Below are 20692 nucleotides of genomic sequence, written 5' to 3' on the forward strand. Positions count from 1 at the left end.
TTTGACATTGATTTTAGGAAAAATAAATATAAGAGTTAGAGATAAAACTATGTTTGGCACTTCAATATAATTGCACTACACTGCATGAGTAAATTGAAAATATGGATATTATTTAAATTGGCTTTTGATTTTATTGAATGTTTTCAGTGATATTAAAATTTATAAATATTGGTAAATTTTAATTTTTTATTAATATTTTGAATGAGTAGTTATTAATTAATTTTTAATGGCCAGTGATAATTATTTTAATATTTTTTTATCAAAAATAATTTAAAAAATGAAAATTAAACTAAGTCTCTAATACTATATTAAAAATCTCTAATATCATATTAAAGTTTTATGTTACAACTAAACTTATAAATATTAATAAACTTCCAAACCCTTATAAACTATAAAATTACTCTCTTATGTACAAAATAATAATTAATCTAATTAATATAACAATTACTCCAACAAATTTATTGCAATAACAATTACTTCAACAAATTTATCCCTTTTAGTTGAAAAATTATATATTATAAATGATATAAAAAGTAACGTATTTTAAATAGCATTGAATAACAATATATTAAGCGGACATCCATGATTAAGATAACTAGTTCTTGTTTTTATTGTTTCCTATATTTACGTTGCTACATACGTTTGGAATTTTTTCGGGATTTTATTTTTTAATATTTTTTAATGAGTTGTTAATTTTTTTAAAAATAAATAAAGATTATATGATATAAAAAAATGTTTGAAAAGAAGGAGAGAAACGCGCGCGCTCTGATACGAGACCAAGCTAGGTCTGCGAAAGACTGCCACCGCCATGGCTGCTCCAGGGGGTGCGGAGCCCTCTCCCACCCCTCCGCTAACACCTGCAGAAGCCTTCCGAAGTATTCTAACGCAGAGGGGAAAAAAACGATCTCACCCTGAAGTCCCGAAGTTTATCAAAAAGCTGGACGAAATTCCAGAAATCGCTTTACCAGAAGACCAAACGATCAAAATCGCCCTTGCCTTGGCTGACAGAGGCTTAGTGGGGCAATTTATGGGTCGGTGGCCAACCACAAAGTCGACTGATGAATGGGTTCAACGAAACTGGAGACCCCTGCTGCCCAACAATGTGATCAGTTACGCGGTTGGAAGGGGATTTTTCATATTCGAATTCACTACCAAGGAAGACCGAGATCTGGTGTTCAGAAATGGCCCATATTTCATGGGAAATCAAGGTCTCTTTCTGAACAAATGGACACCCGATTTTGACCCCTCAGTCGATGTTCCAAAGGAGGTCCCTGTTTGGGTTCGGTTGCCCAATCTGCCAATACACTGCTGGAGCTATCAATCTCTGCAAAAGATAGGAAACGGACTGGGTAGATTCATCGACAAAGCTGATAACAAGGGCCAATACACCTGCGCCAGAATCTGCGTGGAAGTTGACCTCGAAGCTGGACTACCGGAAGCCATCAAGCTTACAGTGGGAGATTGGCACCACTTCCAGAAGCTGGATTACGAGCAATTGCCCTTTAAATGCAGAATCTGTCATGAGCACGGCCATTTTCAAAGAAACTGCCCCAAAGCACCATCAGGGGACAAAGAGGAAGAAGAAGGTTGGAAGGAAATAAAAAAGGGAAAGGTAGTCTCAAAGCCAAACGAGAAGAAGCAGACAGGACCAAAGGGGAATCATCAGCCCAATGACAAGTCCAAACCAGTCTCAAACGAAGGCACATCCTCAGGTGAAAAGGTGGAGGCCTTAGAGAACCAAGAAGAACCTCAAGACCAGCCGAAGATAAGGAAAGATACCGAAGAAGAATCAAATGCCCACCCAGCCAAAGCAGATCAAGGAGAAAAAGCAGGCAACGACGAGCACATTAGTCTTGCATCTGACTCAGGGGAAGAAACAGAAGAAAGAGAATCCGAGTCAGACAGCTCACAAATATCTCCTATCAAATCGACAAGGGGCCGGAAATCCAAGAAGAAACAGAGAGAGGAGAAAACCTACATGGATGTTCTCCAAGGCTCCCAGAAAACTCTAAAGGGAATGATGAACACCAGATCCGGGCGCAAGAATAACAAGGCTCCAAAAGGAGCCACTCCTCCCCAATCCAATAAATAATGAAATACGTCTCCTGGAATTGCAGAGGATTAGGTAGCAGGCTGAAAGAAGAGGCCCTGAAAGACATTGTGAGGTTGCATGTGCCTGAAATCCTTCTCATCCAGGAGACAAAGCTGGAGGACACTCTTCTCCTCCACTCCAGCAAAACATTCTGGCGCAAAGGCCCTGGTAGAGCAGTCAGTGCTAGAGGTGCCTCTGGTGGGATTGCCTCCTTCTGGGACAGCTCCAAATACGACTTGATTCAAGAAGAAAGTTGCCAGCACTGGATATTCACTCAGCTTCTACACAAAGACTCTGGTCAACAAGTAAGTATGTTTAATCTTTATGCTCCGGTCTCCCCATCAGAGAAAAAATTTTGTTGGGACTCGCTGCAGTCCTTTCTTTTACTGCAAAATCCAGAAAACATCATTATTGCAGGGGATCTGAACGTTACTCTAGGCGCTGAAGAGAAAAAAGGTGGTTCCCCTGTAAGGGATCCAGCTAGAGAATGGGTAGAAGATATAATGATTGGCTGGGATCTGGAGGACATCAAACCTTCAGCTGGGAAATACACCTGGTCTAATAAAAGATTAGGCCCCAGCCATATAGCTGCTCGTTTGGACAGATTCCTAATCCAAGCCTCCTTCCTTACTAGCGGTCTAATGGCCTCATCCAAAATTCTGCCCAACTGCACCTCCGATCATAAACCCATAAGTCTCGAGCTCTCCATGGATGGGTTTCTCGGCCCCATTCCTTTTAGATTTAGCCCGTTGTGGATTCAGCAAGAGGATTTCAATGAAGTGGTTTCTGAAGTCTGGAACCGGAAAATACAGGGATCCCCTTTCTTCGTGTGGGAAGAAAAGTTGCGGGCTCTTAAGAGAAGACTCAAGGAGTGGGCTAAAGCTTTGAAAACTCCTGCTGCCAAGAGAAAAGAGTCTGAAGAAAATCTTGCTGTCCTCCAAACATCAATGGAGAATTCAATTATTACCCAAAGTCTGCTCCAAAAAGAAATTGAGTTGCAAAAAGCCCTTCATAAAGCCAGTAGAGACGAAGAGGAGTATTGGAGACAAAAATCCAGAAACTTATGGTTGCAAGCCGGCGACAAAAATACTAGTTTCTTCCACAAGCATGCCGAAGCCCGAAAGCAATTCAAAAATGTTTCTGAAATTCGCTCCCATGATGAAGTGGTTAAAGACTTTGAAGGCATCAAAAGAGCAGCCTTCTCTTACTTCAAAGATCTCTATTCAGCGCCGGATGACCAGCCTATAAATCCTCAAGCCTATCCGTATAATCTAATTCCCCTCTGTGTGCAAGACCCTGTCAATAATATGCTGACTGCTCCGATCAGCATGGATGAGCTCAAGAAAGCCTTGGATTGCATGGAACCGGATAAGGCGCCAGGGCCTGATGGGTTCACTGCTAGGTTCCTTCAGGCTTGCTGGTCAACTATCAATAAAGACCTTCTGAGAATGGTCAGGAAGTCCCAATACTGCGCAAATATAGGAGGCAGTACCAATTCAGCCTTCCTGGCACTAATACCGAAAGAAAAAGGAGCTTCAGATTTCAGTAGATTTCGACCCATTTCACTGTGTAATACTAGTTATAAACTGATTACCAAAATAATATCCATTCGCCTCAAGAATATTCTGCCGGACATCATCCCGGAGAACCAAGGAGGCTTCATTAAAGGGAGAAAGATACTCGATAATATTGTGCTGGTACAAGAGGCAGTTCACTCAAGTGGCCAGAGGAAAGAGAGAGGAATGGTAATAAAACTCGATTTGGCTAATGCCTTTGACAGGGTGAGGCATGACTTTCTGTTTGCTGTCATGATGAAAATGGGCTTCTCAATAAAATTCATAAATTGGGTGAAAGCCTGCATCGCCTCTCCTTGGATTGCACCGTTGGTAAATGGCCGTTCGACTGAATTTTTTAAAGCTTCCAGGGGATTAAGACAAGGCTGTCCGCTGTCACCGCTTCTCTATGCTATTCAAGCCTCAGTGCTTAGTTTCCAGCTCGACTTCTGTCAGCAAGTCCAAATTCTGCCAGGACTCAGAATGGTGCATAAAGTCAAAGACATAAACCATGCCCAATTTGCCGACGATACGCTGCTTCTAGGTGGAGCGAGCATTAACTCGGCCAGATCTTTTAAAAAGGAACTGGACATTTATAAGGAAGCCTCCGGCAGCAAGATAAACTACTCAAAAAGCACAATCTATGGCTGGAACTGCTCAGCCAAAAATCTGGCTGATATAGCTAGGCTTCTTGAGATGAAAATATGTCAGGACTGGGAATCATTCAAATACCTTGGGATCCCAATTTTCAGATCCATTCCTAAAGTCACCCATTGGATGCCCCTATTGGATAAGCTTAAACTCAAAATTCAAGCCTGGGGAGCCTCCTGGCTGAACACTGCTGGGAAAATAATTCTTATAAAATCTGTCCTAACAAGCATGCCTCTCTTTCAGCATTCCATTCTCCTTGCCCCCAAAACCTTTCTCAGTAAAATGGATGGTATGCTGAGGAGATTCCTGTGGGAAGGGGGGAAAAACAATGAAAGAAGACTTCATCTTGTAAATTGGGATACCATTAAGAGACCATTCATGGAAGGAGGTCTGCAAATGAGAGAGTTGGCTGCTCAAAATCTCGCTCTAGGCTCAAAAATTCTGTGGAATATTGTGGCTGGGAAAACAAGCTGGAGCAAGAAAGTACTGTGGAAGAAATACTTTCAAGGTCAACGATTGAGATGTTTGGACCTTCCACCAAAAACCGCCAAAGGTTCCCCAATATCCAAGCTCTGTATCGCGGCTCTGGAGAATTTCAGCTCCAAGCTGTACTGGATTCCAGGTAATGGGAAAAAAATCAGAATTTGGGAAGATCAGATTCTTGGAGACCAGCCGCTACACCATATAGAAGGCCTGGCAAATATTAAATCATGGCTGCAATCCAACAACAAAGAAACCCTCTGGGACATATCCAACTGGACGGAGGATGATGGTAGAAGATGGGAGAGCTGGAATCTAGGAGAGGTGCCTCACCGGTTGAAATCTGAAGCTTCATTACTCTTAGACAAACTCCAAGGAAAATCCCCCTTGTCAGCAACAGCCAAGGACAAAAGAGGATGGGGCTCCCATACTGGCTCCTTCTCGGTTGCTGAAGGATACAAAAGTTTGATAGCTGTTCCGAATGTTCCTCCAGACCCAACGCAATGGAAATTCATATGGAACTTCCCTTCTCTCCCTAAAATAGATTTCTTCTGTTGGACGCTTGCTCATAACAGTATTCTCACTGGAGATAATCTGAGAAAACGTGGAATGGAAGGGCCTTCCAGATGCCCATTATGTATTTCAGAGGAAGAAACAGCTGATCACCTGTTGTTGTTGTGCCCCTTTGCCAAGGTTGTTTGGAACGGGGTTCTGAGCTCAAGGGCGGACAAGATTGAGATGCCAAGAAATGTGCCAAATCTGCTTCACGAGTGGGCCAAGCTAGCTCCGTTCTCTTTCAATAAAAAAAAAAAACCTGCTAAAAACTGCATGGATGTGGATCCCGAAATTCATCTGCTGGAAGTTATGGCTGGAAAGGAATAGCAGAATATTCAGAGGAGAAATCTGCACATCTAACAAGGTTATATCCAAAATTAAAGCTATGCTGGGAGAGACACTGGAAGCTAAGACGGCTTTAAGGAACGAAGTGAGCCTGGACAGCGAGGAGGAGCTTTGGCTGAAAGATATTGTTCCAAATAATCAAATCATCCCTGTTTCGCCAGCCTCTTGCCATGCTATGTGGGAAATACGACTGGAAGAACAAGAATTTCTAAAGTGGAGATCGGCCCTAGATGACCACTGTCTATTTTTCGACGGGGCCTCTAAAGGCAATCCTGGAGCTGCGGGAGGAGGTGGAATACTGCTGAATCCAGATGGCACTACAGTTCTCAGGTATCATTGGGGTCTGGGAATCGAATCAAACAATAGAGCTGAGGCTCTAGCTTTGTGGCAGGGGCTGAAACTGGCTCTCAAACGGAACATCCAATCCCTGACGGTCTTTGGAGACTCTCGCCTCATCATTCAAGCAATGAACTCTTTCTCGAACCCGATGCAGATCCACTTAGGCCGCATTCTCAAGAAAGTTAGATCCATGCTGGTCAAATTTCAAAAAATTTCCTTCTACCACATATTGAGGCAGTTGAATCAACAAGCTGATTTGGAAGCCAATCTTGGCTCAGCCAGTAGCCATCGAACCCTTACAGTCAACTCTGAAGATTCTCAATGCATCATACCTTAATTGCCTTCCAAGAAAACTGTTCTATCGGATGAATGGGGGTTCAGCTTCTGAACCAGTAACTCTGGATATGCTTCAGGCTATGCTTAGCTAGTTACCAAATCACCGGTTCCTGAGTCAAATCTTCAAGCTCCAAAGGAGGGCATTCAAAACTTTGATGCTCAGATTCTCTGTCCCTGGCAGACTCTTTAATACTCAGCAGAAACAGGAACCTGAGGATGAATAACTGATTTTAAGTAAACAAAGGCAGAGGCGATCTTATAACAGGAAGGGTACTGCATGGGAAAAGCAAGGAATCATTGGGCAGCATCTGAATCGTTTCCATTCGTGAATCCCCAAACTGAAAGACGGAATCCCCTGTGTCGGCTTGGATAATGTGAGATCGCGTGGAGACTTGTACCAGCGAGTTACAGGTGTGCAGCTTCCCGGAACTGAGGTCGAGTGGCTATAATCAGATCTGGGGCGCATTTTCAATCATTAATGTTGATGGAGGTAAAGTTTAGAATCACTTCCGCAGCTGAAAACATCGCTTTGGTTTGAATGCCAAGGATCCGTTGTTGCAGTTGCCAGGAGGGTAAAAGCAAGAAGCGGAGCAGCATTGACTAAGATCGCCCTTCTTCATTCCATCCAGAAAGCGGAGGGATCCTCAATAGTTCGTGCATCCAGGGAAAGAGGAGGAAAAGGCATTGTTCCTTATTGCGAGACAGAGAACCAAATCAGACAGCATAAACTTTTAAATGGCCGATCAACCAGAACCTAACTGGCAAACTGGAATAGTCTGGCATATCTCAGAACCAATAAGGCAAGGATTCGGTGAACATCTCCCCAAAGGGCGACATTTTGTAACAAGAAAGCTGAGAAATATGAATTTTGAGAAATCTCTTCCAGATGTAAAAAGTATGCGGCAGCTGTTTTGCCGCCAATCAAAAATTAACCGTTACAGTCAAAAAAAAATAAAATGTTTGAAAATATAACAAGCAGGTGTTTTTTTTGAAATTTTAGTTTATTCATATATTAAAAAAATATTGTTATTTTTTAAAAATTGGATTATATTAATTTATTTATAAATAATTAATTTAGATTGTAATATGTAATATGAAAGTGTATATAAATCATAATTAATTAATGTAATTATATAAATTAAATAATTAGTAAAAATGAAAGGCATCAAAAACACATAAATTATAATATATTTCACATTTATAAAAGTTAAAAAAACATTATAAAAATAAAATGAATTATAATTTTATTTTAAATTATTATTAATTATAAAAATAATTAATATATAAATTAAACATCTATACATTAATCAAAAAATCATGTAACTATATTCTTAACTATAAAAACTCATCTTTACTTATTGAATTTTCATAATTTAATTAATAGTTATGTTTTTTTCTTCTAATTTTATATATAAACATTTTAATGTTCATATATTTATCAATTATTTAATTTATATAAATATATTAACTAAATTAAAAGTCTGAAAATTAAACACTTTTATTAATATATTAAATATTACAATAAAAATTAAAAAATTAAAATTTAATAATAACAGAATAAAAAAAACTAATACCAGAGAAGGAGTGAATTTGAAGAAATGATTGCTTAACACACGTGCATATATATATATATATATATATATATATATATATATATATATATAATTAATTAATTAATTTTGAAATATATACACCATTATCATACAACCCCCAACTTTGCAAGAAGTTGACAGGCTAGACACCTTTCCAGTTAGTCTATGGCAAGGAGGTCGTCATGCCAATGGAATACATTGTACTTAGTTTGCAAATAATAGCGACGACAGGCATGGTAGACCGTGGGGCCTTGGAAGAGAGGATTGCGCAACTAGAAGAACTTGAGGAGGAACGGTTTCTGGCAGGATTCCATCAACAGGTACAAAAGCAGCGGGAAAAAGCTTGGCATGATCACCATATCAAGATGCGCACGTTCAAAGAAAATGATCTAGTATTACTATACGACAGCAAGTTCGAGAAATTCCCTGGAAAGCTTCGAATGCATTGGTTGGGACCCTATGTAGTCAAAGAAGTCACAAATGGAGGGGCGGTCCAACTTGCCAAACTGAATGGAGAGCCTTTCCCAAGCAGAGTAAATGGTAGTCGCCTGAAGCTCTATACGGGTGGGCTGGTGGCTTGACTAACCGACCGAAGGACAATCTCACTTCTCCAGGTAGTTGAAAGAGAGCGCAGGACGGTAAAGCAGTCTGTGAGGGAGTTGCGCGACAACAGGGGTACGCATAGAATCGGTATGTCACAAGGGTCACGGTTGTGCAGAAGGGGTTGCACTGCTGCGTGGACAAGCACAGAGGTGACCGTTGTTGTCACTGTTCATGACAAGATGTCTGAGTTATGGCAAAAAGGAGCGGGTGACGGGCAATTAAGAGACGAAGTATGAGCCAGATCCAAAACAATCTGCCGCAGGCTTAACATTACAACGCCAGAAAAGGAGGGAACAGCTGAATTTGAATTTCAAAACGCTTATAAATCACCAGAGGGCATCCACCGAACGAGCTGTGGTTTTGAGAGAAGTAAGCTATTGTGCCTTTCCACTGGTATGGAACTATTCATCATTAATGCTAAAAGAGTAAGCCCGGGGGTTGTAATATGGCCAATGAAGATGTAGGATTTTCTGGATAGTAGGGTGTTGACAGCCGTAGGCGCCGCACAGAGTTCAGCACCGACAGTATGGGATGTACCAGAAATTCTTAGACATGAAACAAAATTGGTCTGGATGCCGCTGCCTAAACCATGGGCTGGCTGGAAACCCATAAAAGATAAGGGAAAGACTAAGAATATGGAGACAAATGATGGAATTGCAGTTAATAGTTCATCTCTGATGCACCTTGAAGATTGGGATTTCGCGGACAACAACAATTTTCTTGCAAAATTGCAACACAAGCTATAGCAGACAGTGTGCATAGTCGACCAGAAAATGGAAACTTGTTGCATTGGCACGAAGAGTTCCCATATGCGACACCCCAGCTAGAGCTAAAATCATATAAGGGGGTGCTCTGTGTTAACCGAGCAGAGCATAATGAGCATCATCAATTGCATGAATTAGTAGAGGCAATGGAGCAGAAGCTTGAAGAAGAGTTGCAAGAGATAAAGAGAAAGCAGTAGAACAAAGTGTGTCACTCACAGGGAGGGTGGACCGCGAAGCCTTGGTAGTATGTATCGCCATACTGACAAGTGACTCGAGACGAGTCGCGATGATTATGTTGGGGGCTTGTTGGGCAGCAGAGGCCCCGCATAACGGTTTTGGGGCTTAAAGCCCTTAATTTAGGGTAATGGTATTGTAAAAGTTCTGCGAAGTGCGCGGAGCGTGAAATGTAATAGATCAAGTCAAAGGGTTGTCCGCCCAAAAATAATATAAAATAATAGGAAGTAAGTCGGCCTACCCATGGTTTGCAGACCATGGGAATGTATAAATAGAGCGAGGCTCTAAGGGTAGAAGTAGCTTTTTGGGAACATCTGATGTGTTATGGGTGACATGCGAAGTTGGAGGTTGAATTTGGCTGCTCTGCCTAGAGAAACCCTATACCAACTGCAAGATGGGATAATCGCTGAGTTGCATGCCAGGGAAGGTCGCGACCTCCGAATCTTAATGGAGCATAAGGAAAATCTGGAGCAGGTTAGTCTACAGCATGATGACTTGGTTGCACACAACCAAGAAGTGGAACAGGCCGTGGTGGAGGCTTGCAGCAAGGTACCAGAGTTGGCTATCCCAGTAGAACTTCCAATAATTGATAAGATTCATCACATGGTCGCAGGATTCCATACGGCCCAAGAGGAGACCGCGAAAGCTCAGTGGGAATTAAATTTACAAATTGCATACCTAAGACTGAACACGCATCCACCCACACCCCTAGAGGTTCAAGAGCAGCGCCGCGGTGTAATTCAAGTAGGATTGGAAGTAATAAAGCGTGTTGTCCAAGATTGCTTGGGATTGTTGGATCAGTCCCTCCTTATGCTCACATCCCTTCAGGAAGACCCAACACTATAACAAGTAAAGACAAAAGCGCAGGAGTTACAACAGGCTTATGACAAAATCCGGGTGACTGCGCAAATGATCACCATCACATAGCAGTTGGTTAAAATGAGGGAGGCCTAGGGTCTCAAGGCACAAGTTGACACCGCTCGGCAAAAGGAAGGAGTGCTTAAAGAATACATCCAACCTTGGCTTGATGAGGCATTCATAGTCTCCACCACCATCGAGGGAAAGTTAGCACACATGCAGACTGTCTATGAGCCGTGCCAAGCAACTGACATGGACATGGACACGGATGCATCGGTGGCCCGCGTAGAATAGGTACAACAGATGGCGAAAGATTTTGTTGCAAGTGTAAGCAAAGTGCAAAAGTTGCTAGATGACCTTCGCGCAAAGATTTCCGCACTAGACGAGTGACTCAGGACGAGTCACGATGATTGTGTTAGGGGCCTATTAGGTAGCGGAGGGCCCGCGTAACGACTTTTAGGCTCAAAGCCCACAATTTTGGGTAAAAATATGGTAAAGGCTCCGCGAAGTGCGCAGAGTGCGAATTGTAATAAGTCAAGTCAAAAGGTTGTTCGCCCGAAAATAATGTAAGAAAATAGAAAGTGAGTCGGCCTGCCCATGGTCCGCAGACCATGGAAATATATAAATAGAGCAAGGCTCTATGGTTAGAAGTTAGTTTTTTTGTTATTTGGATGTTAAGGTAATGGGTTTATGAAGGCAATATTCTCTCTGCGTCTGTAAGTCCGAGTCAAGGGTGTTGGTAGATAGATAGAGGCTCTGCAGCTGTGTGCACAAAGGCCTGGTAGAGTCCGCAGCTGTGTGCGCGGACCCCTGCAGCTAAGTGCGCAGGGTGGATCTAGTTGTATTGACGGAAGATATTAATAAAGATAAGTTGTTTCTGATATACTGCGAATCTATTGTAATCTAGTTTATGCATCTGTTATATGAATTTATATCTTTAAGAATTATGATTACACATACTGGGTTTTCTTGTTAAATGGTTGCTTAAAGTCTGTAAGAAGAAGATCATATATGTAATAACTTCATTAATAAGAATGTGTATCTACGTGGATCTACGTGAAAGCTCGATAGCAATACAAAGTGGCGTAAGGTCACAGAACGGTTCGCGACCCCTCCAGACCACATCAAGACATCCCAAGGGTGCAGAAACCTGGTTCCAGCACCCTCCCCTACTACCTCGGGTGAGACTTCAGTCTGCGCTCCGCGGGCTGTTGCCGAAAGGGCCGGTAGTGCAGGATTTGTTTGGCTAATAATTCTTCTAAACCTGGGTCAAGCTCCAACAAGCCAACAATACCTATTGCAACTGGTGTAGGGACATGTTTGTAATTTTCCATCTTGAATCTTTTCAATAAATCTTTGGCATATTTATTTTGACAAATTATTATTATTATTATTATTTTATTTTTATTTTTTTTCTTCAGATTTCTCAACTTTTATGCCAAGAAAATATTTCATGAGACTAAGATTTTTCATTTCAAATTCTTTCATCATGGCTGCTTTAAATTCATCTATCTCAAAGTCTCCTGTAAAAATCATGTCAACAATATATAAGAAAACAATCAAAATTTGTCCATGCTCATTTACCTTTGCGTACAAGGTAGGTTCAACGTTGCTTCTGCAAAATCCATTCTTGATCATGTAGCTGCCAATTATGCCATACCAAGCTCTAAGCACTTGCTTCAGTGCATAAAGTGCTTTCTTCAACCTCTAAACTTTCTCTTCATTACTCTCAACTTCATATCCTTGAAGCTCCTGCACATAAATTTCTTCTTCTAGAATTCCATTCAAGAAGGCTGATCTCACATCCATCCAATATACTTTCCACTTGTCCTGAGTTGTTATCGTGAGAACTACTCTTATAGTATCTAGTCTGGCTACCGGAGCAAACATTTCTCCAAAGTCTATTCTTGGTTGCCGCAAGAATCCTTTTGCTACAATTCTTGTTTTAAATCTGTTAATTTCACCTTTTTCATTCAACTTTTTCTTGTACACCCACTTCACACCAATGAGATTTTTATCCTTTAGTAAATCAACCAAATCCCATGTGTCATTCTTTTCAATAGCTTCAATTTCTTTATCCATGGCTTGCACCCAATTTTCATCTCTGATTGCTTCTTCAAACGAAGAAGGATGGAATGACAACAATGCAAAATTTGAACTAACATCCAAATCATCATAAATATCTTTCAAACTTCTCATATTTCTCTTACCATTGCTTGATTCATCACCTGATTGATTGCTGGGAGAATCTTGATCTGTTGATCTGCTTGAAGATCCATGCTGCTCTGAAAATATTAGAGTCCTTGTTGGTGTGTCTCTATTTGATGTATTCACTTGTGATTCTTGTTGCTCCTTTTCTGCTACATCATCTTCTTCCATTAGTGTCACTTGTGCATCAATTGTTTTGTCTACAACTCCATTCCACAACTCTTGTTCTTTGAACACACATCTTTGCTAATTATGGTCTTCTTTGTGACAGGGTTATACAATTTGTAAGCTTTTGATTGCTCACTATAACCAATAAATATTAATTTTTCACTTTTATCATCCAATTTTCCTCTTCGCTCCTTAGGCACGCGTGCATAAGCTACACATACAAATACTCTCAGATGAGATACGCTAAAGACATACTTGAACATGCTTGTTCTGGTACTCTATTCATCACACTCTTTGTAGGATATATGTTGATCACATAAATAACACATGAAACTACTTCTACCCAATACTCATTAAACAAGTTTCCGCCTTTCAATATGCTTCTTACCATGTCCATAATTGTTTTGTTCTTTCACTCTGCTACACCATTTTGCTGCAGTGTGTACCTGGTTGTAAACTCTCTTCTGATTCCATGTTGTTTGCAGTAATCATGGAATACATTTGAATCATATTCTCCACCACGATCTGACCTCAATACCTTGATCTGTCTATCACTTTGTTTCTTTGCTAATGCTTTGAATTATTTAAACCTTGCAAAAGTTTCAAACTTCTGCTTCAAGAAGTAAACCCAAGTCTTTCTACTATAATCATCAATGAAAGTAAGGAAGTAACAACTTCCACCAATCGACTATGTCCTCATAGGTCCACACAAGTCTGTATGCACTAGCTCAAGAGGTTTCTTTGCTCTATATGCAACACCCTTTGGAAAATTTTCACTGTGTTGCTTTCCCAAGAAGCAACCCTCACAAGTACTAGCAAGTTCTTTGTTGGGAGGTAATCCTCTGACTGCCTGTTTCTGCTGTAACAATCTTAAACTTGAAAAGTGCAAGTGTCCAAACCGAAAGTTCCATAACCAATAATCATTAGAACATGCAACTGTAAAAGAACTGACCTAATCATTGTAATTCATAATTAGAGGAAAGAGTTTGTTCATCGTCATATGAACCTTTGCTACAGTTGCTTTCTTGGGAGCTTGTCATATATAACACATTCTTGACCTTGAAAGATAACTCTGTATTCTTTATGTGTCAATTGACCAACACTTATCAAATTATGTTTGAGACTAGGAGCACAATATACCTCTGAGATTGTCTTCAGCTCCCCCTACTTGGTCAGAATGTTGACCACTCCTTTGCCATGTACTTCCACAGTCTTGTCAGTCCCCAAATTTACTTTTGTTTTCACAGATTAATCGAAATTTGCAACCAAATCCTTGTTGCCTATCATGTGGTTACTGCAACCACTATTTAACAACCACACACTAGCAGAAGGTTTATGCATGGTACGACAAGCTATGAACATGGAGTTAGTACTCTCTATAGTGACATTAGCTCTCTGGTTCCCTTGATCAACTATTTTCTTCCTGCAATCACAAGCATAGTGACCAACTTTATTGCAATAATAACATCTCACCTTTGATTTGTCAACTTTTTTATTATTGTTGAAGATTTTGTAGTTGCTTCCACTTTCATGTTCATGCTCTTCTTAGCCATCTCTCTAACCACCATATCTTTCGTCACGTCCTCTGCCTCTCGATCTACTTTTGCCTCGACCTCTGTCTCTTGAAATAGAAACCCGACTTTTCAAAGCGGTCTCTAAAGTGGAATCCTTATTTATGTCTATCCTTGTCTCATGCGATATAAGTAATCCCATCAACTCATCAAATGTTAATGATGCCAAATCCTTGGCTTCTTCTATGGCTGCTACCACTACATCAAATTTGGTAGACAAATATTTGAGAATCTTCTCAACCACTGTTTGATCTTTAATGTCTTCACCATAATTCTTTAACTGACTTATAACAGTTATGACCCGATTCATGAAAGAATCGATGTCCTCTATCTCCTTCATCTGCAGACTTTCAAAATCTCCCCTAGTATTTTGCAACTTAATAATATTGACTTTGGCCATACTTGTGTAGTTTGTCGCCAAAGTATCCCATGCTTCTTTTGTTGAAGACGTGATCATAATCTTTTGGAACAATGCTCGATCCACTCCTTGCTGAGTAAGCTGCAATGCTTGTGCATTTTCCTTCTTGTCTTTCTTCCATTATTCCCTCTCTGTATTATTGAGAGCTTGTTCTGTTGCTTCATCCTTAGGTTCTGAAAAGCCAAGCTGGACATAATCCCAGACATCATGTGCCTGCAATGTGGTCACCATCTTAATAGCCCACACATCATAATCTTTCCCTGTGAACAGTGGGAACTATGATTGGAAATTTGAGAAAGCCATCTTTCTCTAAAAATTTCTCCTTTAATAATTTTTTAAAAAATACTACTTTCAAAAAACTCTAAATTTTTATTTTATAAAAAATCTTTAAAAACTTAAAAAATAAAAATAAAAAATTTCCAAATCCTTTGTATAAAAAAGCCAGTTGAAAATACTCATTTCAAAACAATATTAAAACAAATTACTTATAAAAAATACCTTTTATATCATTCTATATAAAATCACTTTATGTCCTTGTTAATATACTCCATATGTCAACCTGTAACAAAGACCTTCGAATGCTATAAAAGACCTCTCCACACATAAACCAAGTGATATTTTAATGGTTCACTTTTTATGTCTTTTAACACATTAACGTTGCTCTTGTGGTGAAGGAATGCGACTAACACATTGCATGTCGGCAAACTCCAGCAGTAGTCCCGTAACGCAACGGTAATAAGGTTGAGGAAAGACGAGTCCCGTAACGCAACGGTAATAAGGTTGAGGAAAGATGGAGTGAAAAAATATTTAAGGAGGTGGAGGAATTGTTAGGACAGTGAAAAGTGGCTGGAATTTCGGAAAAAATTTCAATTTTTTTTTGTAGAAGCAGTTTTTGAATTGTGTTTTTGACGATGGAAATTGATTCAGCGCCATAACAAATGTTTAAGACACTTAAATTTTAAAGTTTAACAACTATAATTTGAATTTACAAAAATCCTTGCCAGATTTTCTCTAAATATGACCGGAATTTCCATAATTTTCTAGGGAATTCCTCCTGCTCGTTAGACTACGCCAAAAACAAAATTCACATGCAAATTTATGAGTTGCAGTTTTTCTATTGATCACACAAAACATGATAATCACAAAATTCACACACAAATCCATGAGCTGCAGTGCTTTTATTGATCACACAAAACATGATATTCACAAAATTCACACACAAATCCATGAGCTGCAGTGCTTTTATTGATCACACAAAACATGATATTCACAAAATTCACACGCGTTGTAGTTCTTTTATTGATCACACAAAACATGATATTCACAAAATTCACACACAAATCCATGAGCTGCAGCTCTTTTATTGATCACACAAAACATGATACTTACAATAAATTCGGTGAAGGGTATTTATCTTTTTCAAACCACTGACTTGCCTAAAATATCTTGACATGCAACCACATCACACAAAACATCATACTTACAATAAATCGAGTGAAGGGTACTTATCCTTTTCGAACTAGTAACTTGCCTAAAATATCTTAACATACAACCACATGCAACCACACATTAAAAATTGTTTATCACTTAACTCGAATTAATTCAACACTCAAATACTCAATCACTTACTTAAATGATTCTCTATATTTACTCAACACTCAAATACTCATTCTCTATGTTTACTCAACGCTCACATGCTCAATCACTTACTTCACTGATTCTCTATGTTTAGAAAACTCGAATAATTATCTTATCTTAGCGGTTGCGTGTTTACTTCACTGATTCTCTATGTTTAGAGAACTCGAATAATTATCTTATTTTAGCGGTTGCGTGTTTACTTCACTGATTCTCTATGTTTAGAGAACTCGAATAATTATCTTATTTTAGCGGTTGCGTGCATGGCCAGAAGCATCTTTATCCCACAAGAAAAGCACGAGACTCTCGGGTTTTAAGGCCAGAAGCATCTTTATCCCACAAAAAAAGCACGAGACTCTCGGGTTTTAAGGCAAAGGTTTGCAGAGATAGGGGAATTGGGGGGAAAGGGGGCACGTCTACAATATTTTCCAATATCTGCAACGCTTGACTCATCGATGGTCTCGCATCTTCGTCGTCCTGGATGCACCATCCCGCGACGATGGCAGCCCTTTTGACCTCCTCTGCGTCTGCATCGTTAATCAATTTCTTGTCAAGCACGTCCATGGCGTTTCCGCCGTTGATCTGAGTTGCAGCCCACGCCGGAAAGAACACCTGATCGCTCGATGCTGATTCTGAGTCCACGTCCATGTTTCTCCGCCCTGCAATTATTTCTAACAATGTCATGCCGAAGCTGTAGACGTCGGCCTTTACAGTGATTGGTAGGCCGGAGAGCCACTCTGGGGCCAAGTAGCCTCTGGTTCCTCTAACAATGTCATGCCGAAGCTGTAGACGTCGGCCTTTACAGTGATTGGTAGGCCGGAGAGCCACTCTGGGGCCAAGTAGCCTCTGGTTCCTCTAATGGTTGTCAGCACCTTACTATACTCTCTGCCCAGAAGCTTTGCCAGCCCGAAATCAGCCACCTTGGGGCAGAAATTGGAATCCAGAAGGATGTTTTCCGGCTTGATGTCGCAGTGGATAATACAGTCCCTGCACTCCTCGTGCAAGTACATGATTGCCCGGGCAGTCCCCACCGCGATGCTGAAGCGTGTTTTCCAGTCCAGCACCTTGTTTTGAATCCCATCATCATCGCTCTGGCTTTTGTGGAGTAAGCAGTTGAGAGAGCCATTTGGCATATATTCGTAAACCAACAGTCTTCTGGAACCTTCGCTGCAAAATCCTCGCAATCTAACCAAATTTACATGTTGGATAACTCCGATGGTGCTCACCTCCATGCGGAATTGCTTCTCTCCTTGGTTAACACCCTCCAGCTTCTTAACGGCCACGACTGAGCTGTCCGGTAGAGTTCCCTTGAAGACGGAACCGAAGCCTCCACCACCAAGACGCTCGGAAAATTTCTTCGTTGCAATCTGCAGCTCTCTGTAACTGAATACAGTAAGTGCAACCGGCGCATATTCTGTTGCAGACAAATCAGTGCGCCTACACCACCAGACAAATAGAAGCACAATGGCCAGAATAGCCCCAAGTCCGCCCACCACGCCACCTACTACGCCAGCCAGAGTCGCAGTTGTGTTGGCATGATAGTTTTGGGTCAAATCGGAGGCATCTAGGCGTAAAAAGAGAGATATCCCATTGGGGGTATCGTAGATATCTAGAAGTTCACCAAACCACATTACACATGTCTGCGAAGTGCCGTTAGCAAGGAAGGCATATGCAGTGCACGAACAATTGCTGAGACAGGCCGCCTGGCATTGCCGTTTCCCTTTGTATGGAACCCCTTCAGGGGGCGTAGATTTGCCACTCAACTCTACAAATCCATCGGTTGTGGCCTCATTTCTAGCGTGGAGGCATCGTAACGGCGTCTTCCGAACACAGCCGCTCGACCACTTCTGAGACTCCCATGCATGGCTGTCTTCAGGGACAAAGCCGGTCACGCAGCTGCAGGCCTGGAGATTGTCATTGTTACATGATCCATAAGCACCGCATAGGGCATACAACTTGCACTGATCCTTGGGTTGTGCCCAGATCATGCTCCATTTGTTATCTCCGAGCATAATGTACACTCGAAGTTGTCCCTCCTCTTCCACGACAAAACGTGACAGATAGGATGGAATGTGGGGTTTCACAGTAACAGTGAAATACTTGTAGGAACCATTATTGAAAAAGTTGAAAACGTAGATGTAATTCCGCGTCATCTCTGGAATTTCGCTGAAGATTTGGCCATTCAAGACACCGTTTTCCCAGTACTTGATTTGATTCTTCCACAACAAAACATATTGGTCGGATCCTTTTGGATCCATTAGAAGGGAGAAGCGCCCAGGACTCGGATCCCAAGGGCTCCTCCACGACGTCACAGCCTGGCTCATACTAAGCTTCATCCCCGGTAACCATGTATTTCCCGGATGGTCGAAGCTCTGCCAGATGATATCAGAGGTTTTCTTGGAACTCAGCACAACCCGAGTTACCAGAATCCATTATCATAGCAGAAGAAGGTTTCTTCATGTTTCCTTTAGTGGACCACAGGATGGATCCCCCATAAGACAGGAGGAGACTACCGTCCATTGTGAGATTGAAAACGCCTGAGTTGTTCTGCAGTGGCTGCTCGTTGTTGGCAACCCAAACAATTGTCTGTGGTGAGGCGGTGGCATACCAAATACCCACATACCAATTTTTAATGTTGTTGTTGTTGAGATTAAAGAATCCCAAAGTGAACTTCCCGCCCTTAGAAATGCGGGTCTCGTTGCCTGTCAAAGAGGCCCCTAGCACAATGCTGTTTGAAGCTGCGTCAGCCGCATAATTTATGTGAAGTAGCAGAACAAATAAGAGAAGAAAAGAAGACAGAACCTGTGAGACTGGGTGTTGCGCTATCATCGAAATTCTAGTAGCCATTATGAAATCAGTAAGCTGCTTTGCTGCCGCAGCATACTGTGAAACGTAACAATCCACTCGTATTGTGCATTAACATAGTCCCGACCTTCGATCTTATAATCTGTCCAGCTTGACCAAACCAATAAGGTGAATGTTGCAGGACTTACGTTATTCAATTTGAACGAGTCAATACGGTATATGAATGGCCTTCAATTGTCAAGTGGCTAATAATTAAATCCACTAATAAATTTCAATGAGTGAATACGCTCTATGGTATATGATTGGCCTTCAATTTTCAAATGGCTAATAATTAAATCCATTATAAATTTCAACGAGTCAATACGGTTTATGGTATATGAGTGGTCTTGAATTGTCAAGTGGGTAATAATTAAATCCACTAATAAATTTCAACCAGTCCATACGGTATGACTAGCATGTCATTGTCTATTGACGATTAATAAATCTAAACGAGTCAATAGGGTATATGAGTCGCCTGCAATTGTCAAGTGAAATATTTTAACGTGTCAATAATTAAATCGACTGAAATATTTTAACGTGTCAATATAGTATAGGAGTCGCGTGCAATTGTCAAAGTCACTAATAATTAAATCGACTATTGACGATAATATTTTAACGTGTCAATACAGTATAGGAGTCGCGTGCAATTGTCAAAGTCACTAATAATTAAATCGACTATTGACGATAATATTTTAACGTGTCAATACTCTATACGAGTCGCGTGCAATTGTCAAAATCACTCATAATTAAATTGACTATTGACGAGAGTAGTTTAATGAGGTTATAATTTTGTTCAATGAAATTTAGGCATAATTTTGTTAAAAAAAATTGGCTGAAAGTTTGACAATTATACCTGTTAAATTTCAGAATTTTGGTGTTTCAGAATTTTTTTTGATAGTGTTGAATCTATTTCCACAATAAAAAAGATGATTCAAACACTCCTATGTTTAGATTTTTTGAAAATAAAAATACCCAAATTCCAAAAAACAAAAAATTAAGCAAAAATGTATTCTTGGTGGACAAAGCCATCGTCCAATGACTGTTAACTATTAATAATTGCCATATTCATAGGTAGGTGAAAATTTTCATAAATACAAATATATTTTAGATAATAAAAAATTATGATTTATTAAGAAAATTCGAGGTAAAAGTTCCAAAATCATATTATATCTAAAAATACCATTTAAAAAAGTTGTGTTTAGTGCCATTTTTTGGACTTTCGGGTGCTAAAATGTGGTGGAAAATTTTGAGGTGAAATTTTGAATTGTTTTATTTAAACTGATTTTTTGATTGTATATATAGATTCAACGCCCTGAGGCACTTTAATTATGCAGGGGTTACCTATCAAACTTGTGATTTCAATAAATCCCTAGAAGATTTTAGAGAAATTAGACCGAAAAACCAACCTAAAAAAACTTCCAAAAATCGCACTAAAAACAACTCACT

The 20692-nt window shown here is 40.3% G+C and overlaps 1 protein-coding gene and 1 pseudogene across 1 annotated transcript; one reads left to right on the plus strand and one right to left on the minus strand.

The window, feature by feature from the left end:
- The first annotated feature begins 2733 nt into the window (after positions 1-2733).
- LOC149240161 (uncharacterized) lies at positions 2734-5658 on the plus strand. The gene has a single exon (XM_089370086.1). It carries the CDS (start codon positions 2734-2736, stop codon positions 5656-5658), a length of 2925 nt encoding a protein of 974 aa, XP_089226212.1.
- A 10944-nt stretch (positions 5659-16602) lies between these two features.
- On the minus strand, positions 16603-19303 carry LOC149240162 (G-type lectin S-receptor-like serine/threonine-protein kinase At2g19130; annotated as a pseudogene).
- Positions 19304-20692: the final 1389 nt, after the last annotated feature.

The sequence above is a fragment of the Pinus tabuliformis genome, chromosome 8 (assembly GCF_031772625.1).
Source record: "Pinus tabuliformis cultivar Carrire ecotype Pingquan chromosome 8, CPIR1, whole genome shotgun sequence".
NCBI classification, from domain to species: domain Eukaryota; kingdom Viridiplantae; phylum Streptophyta; class Pinopsida; order Pinales; family Pinaceae; genus Pinus; species Pinus tabuliformis.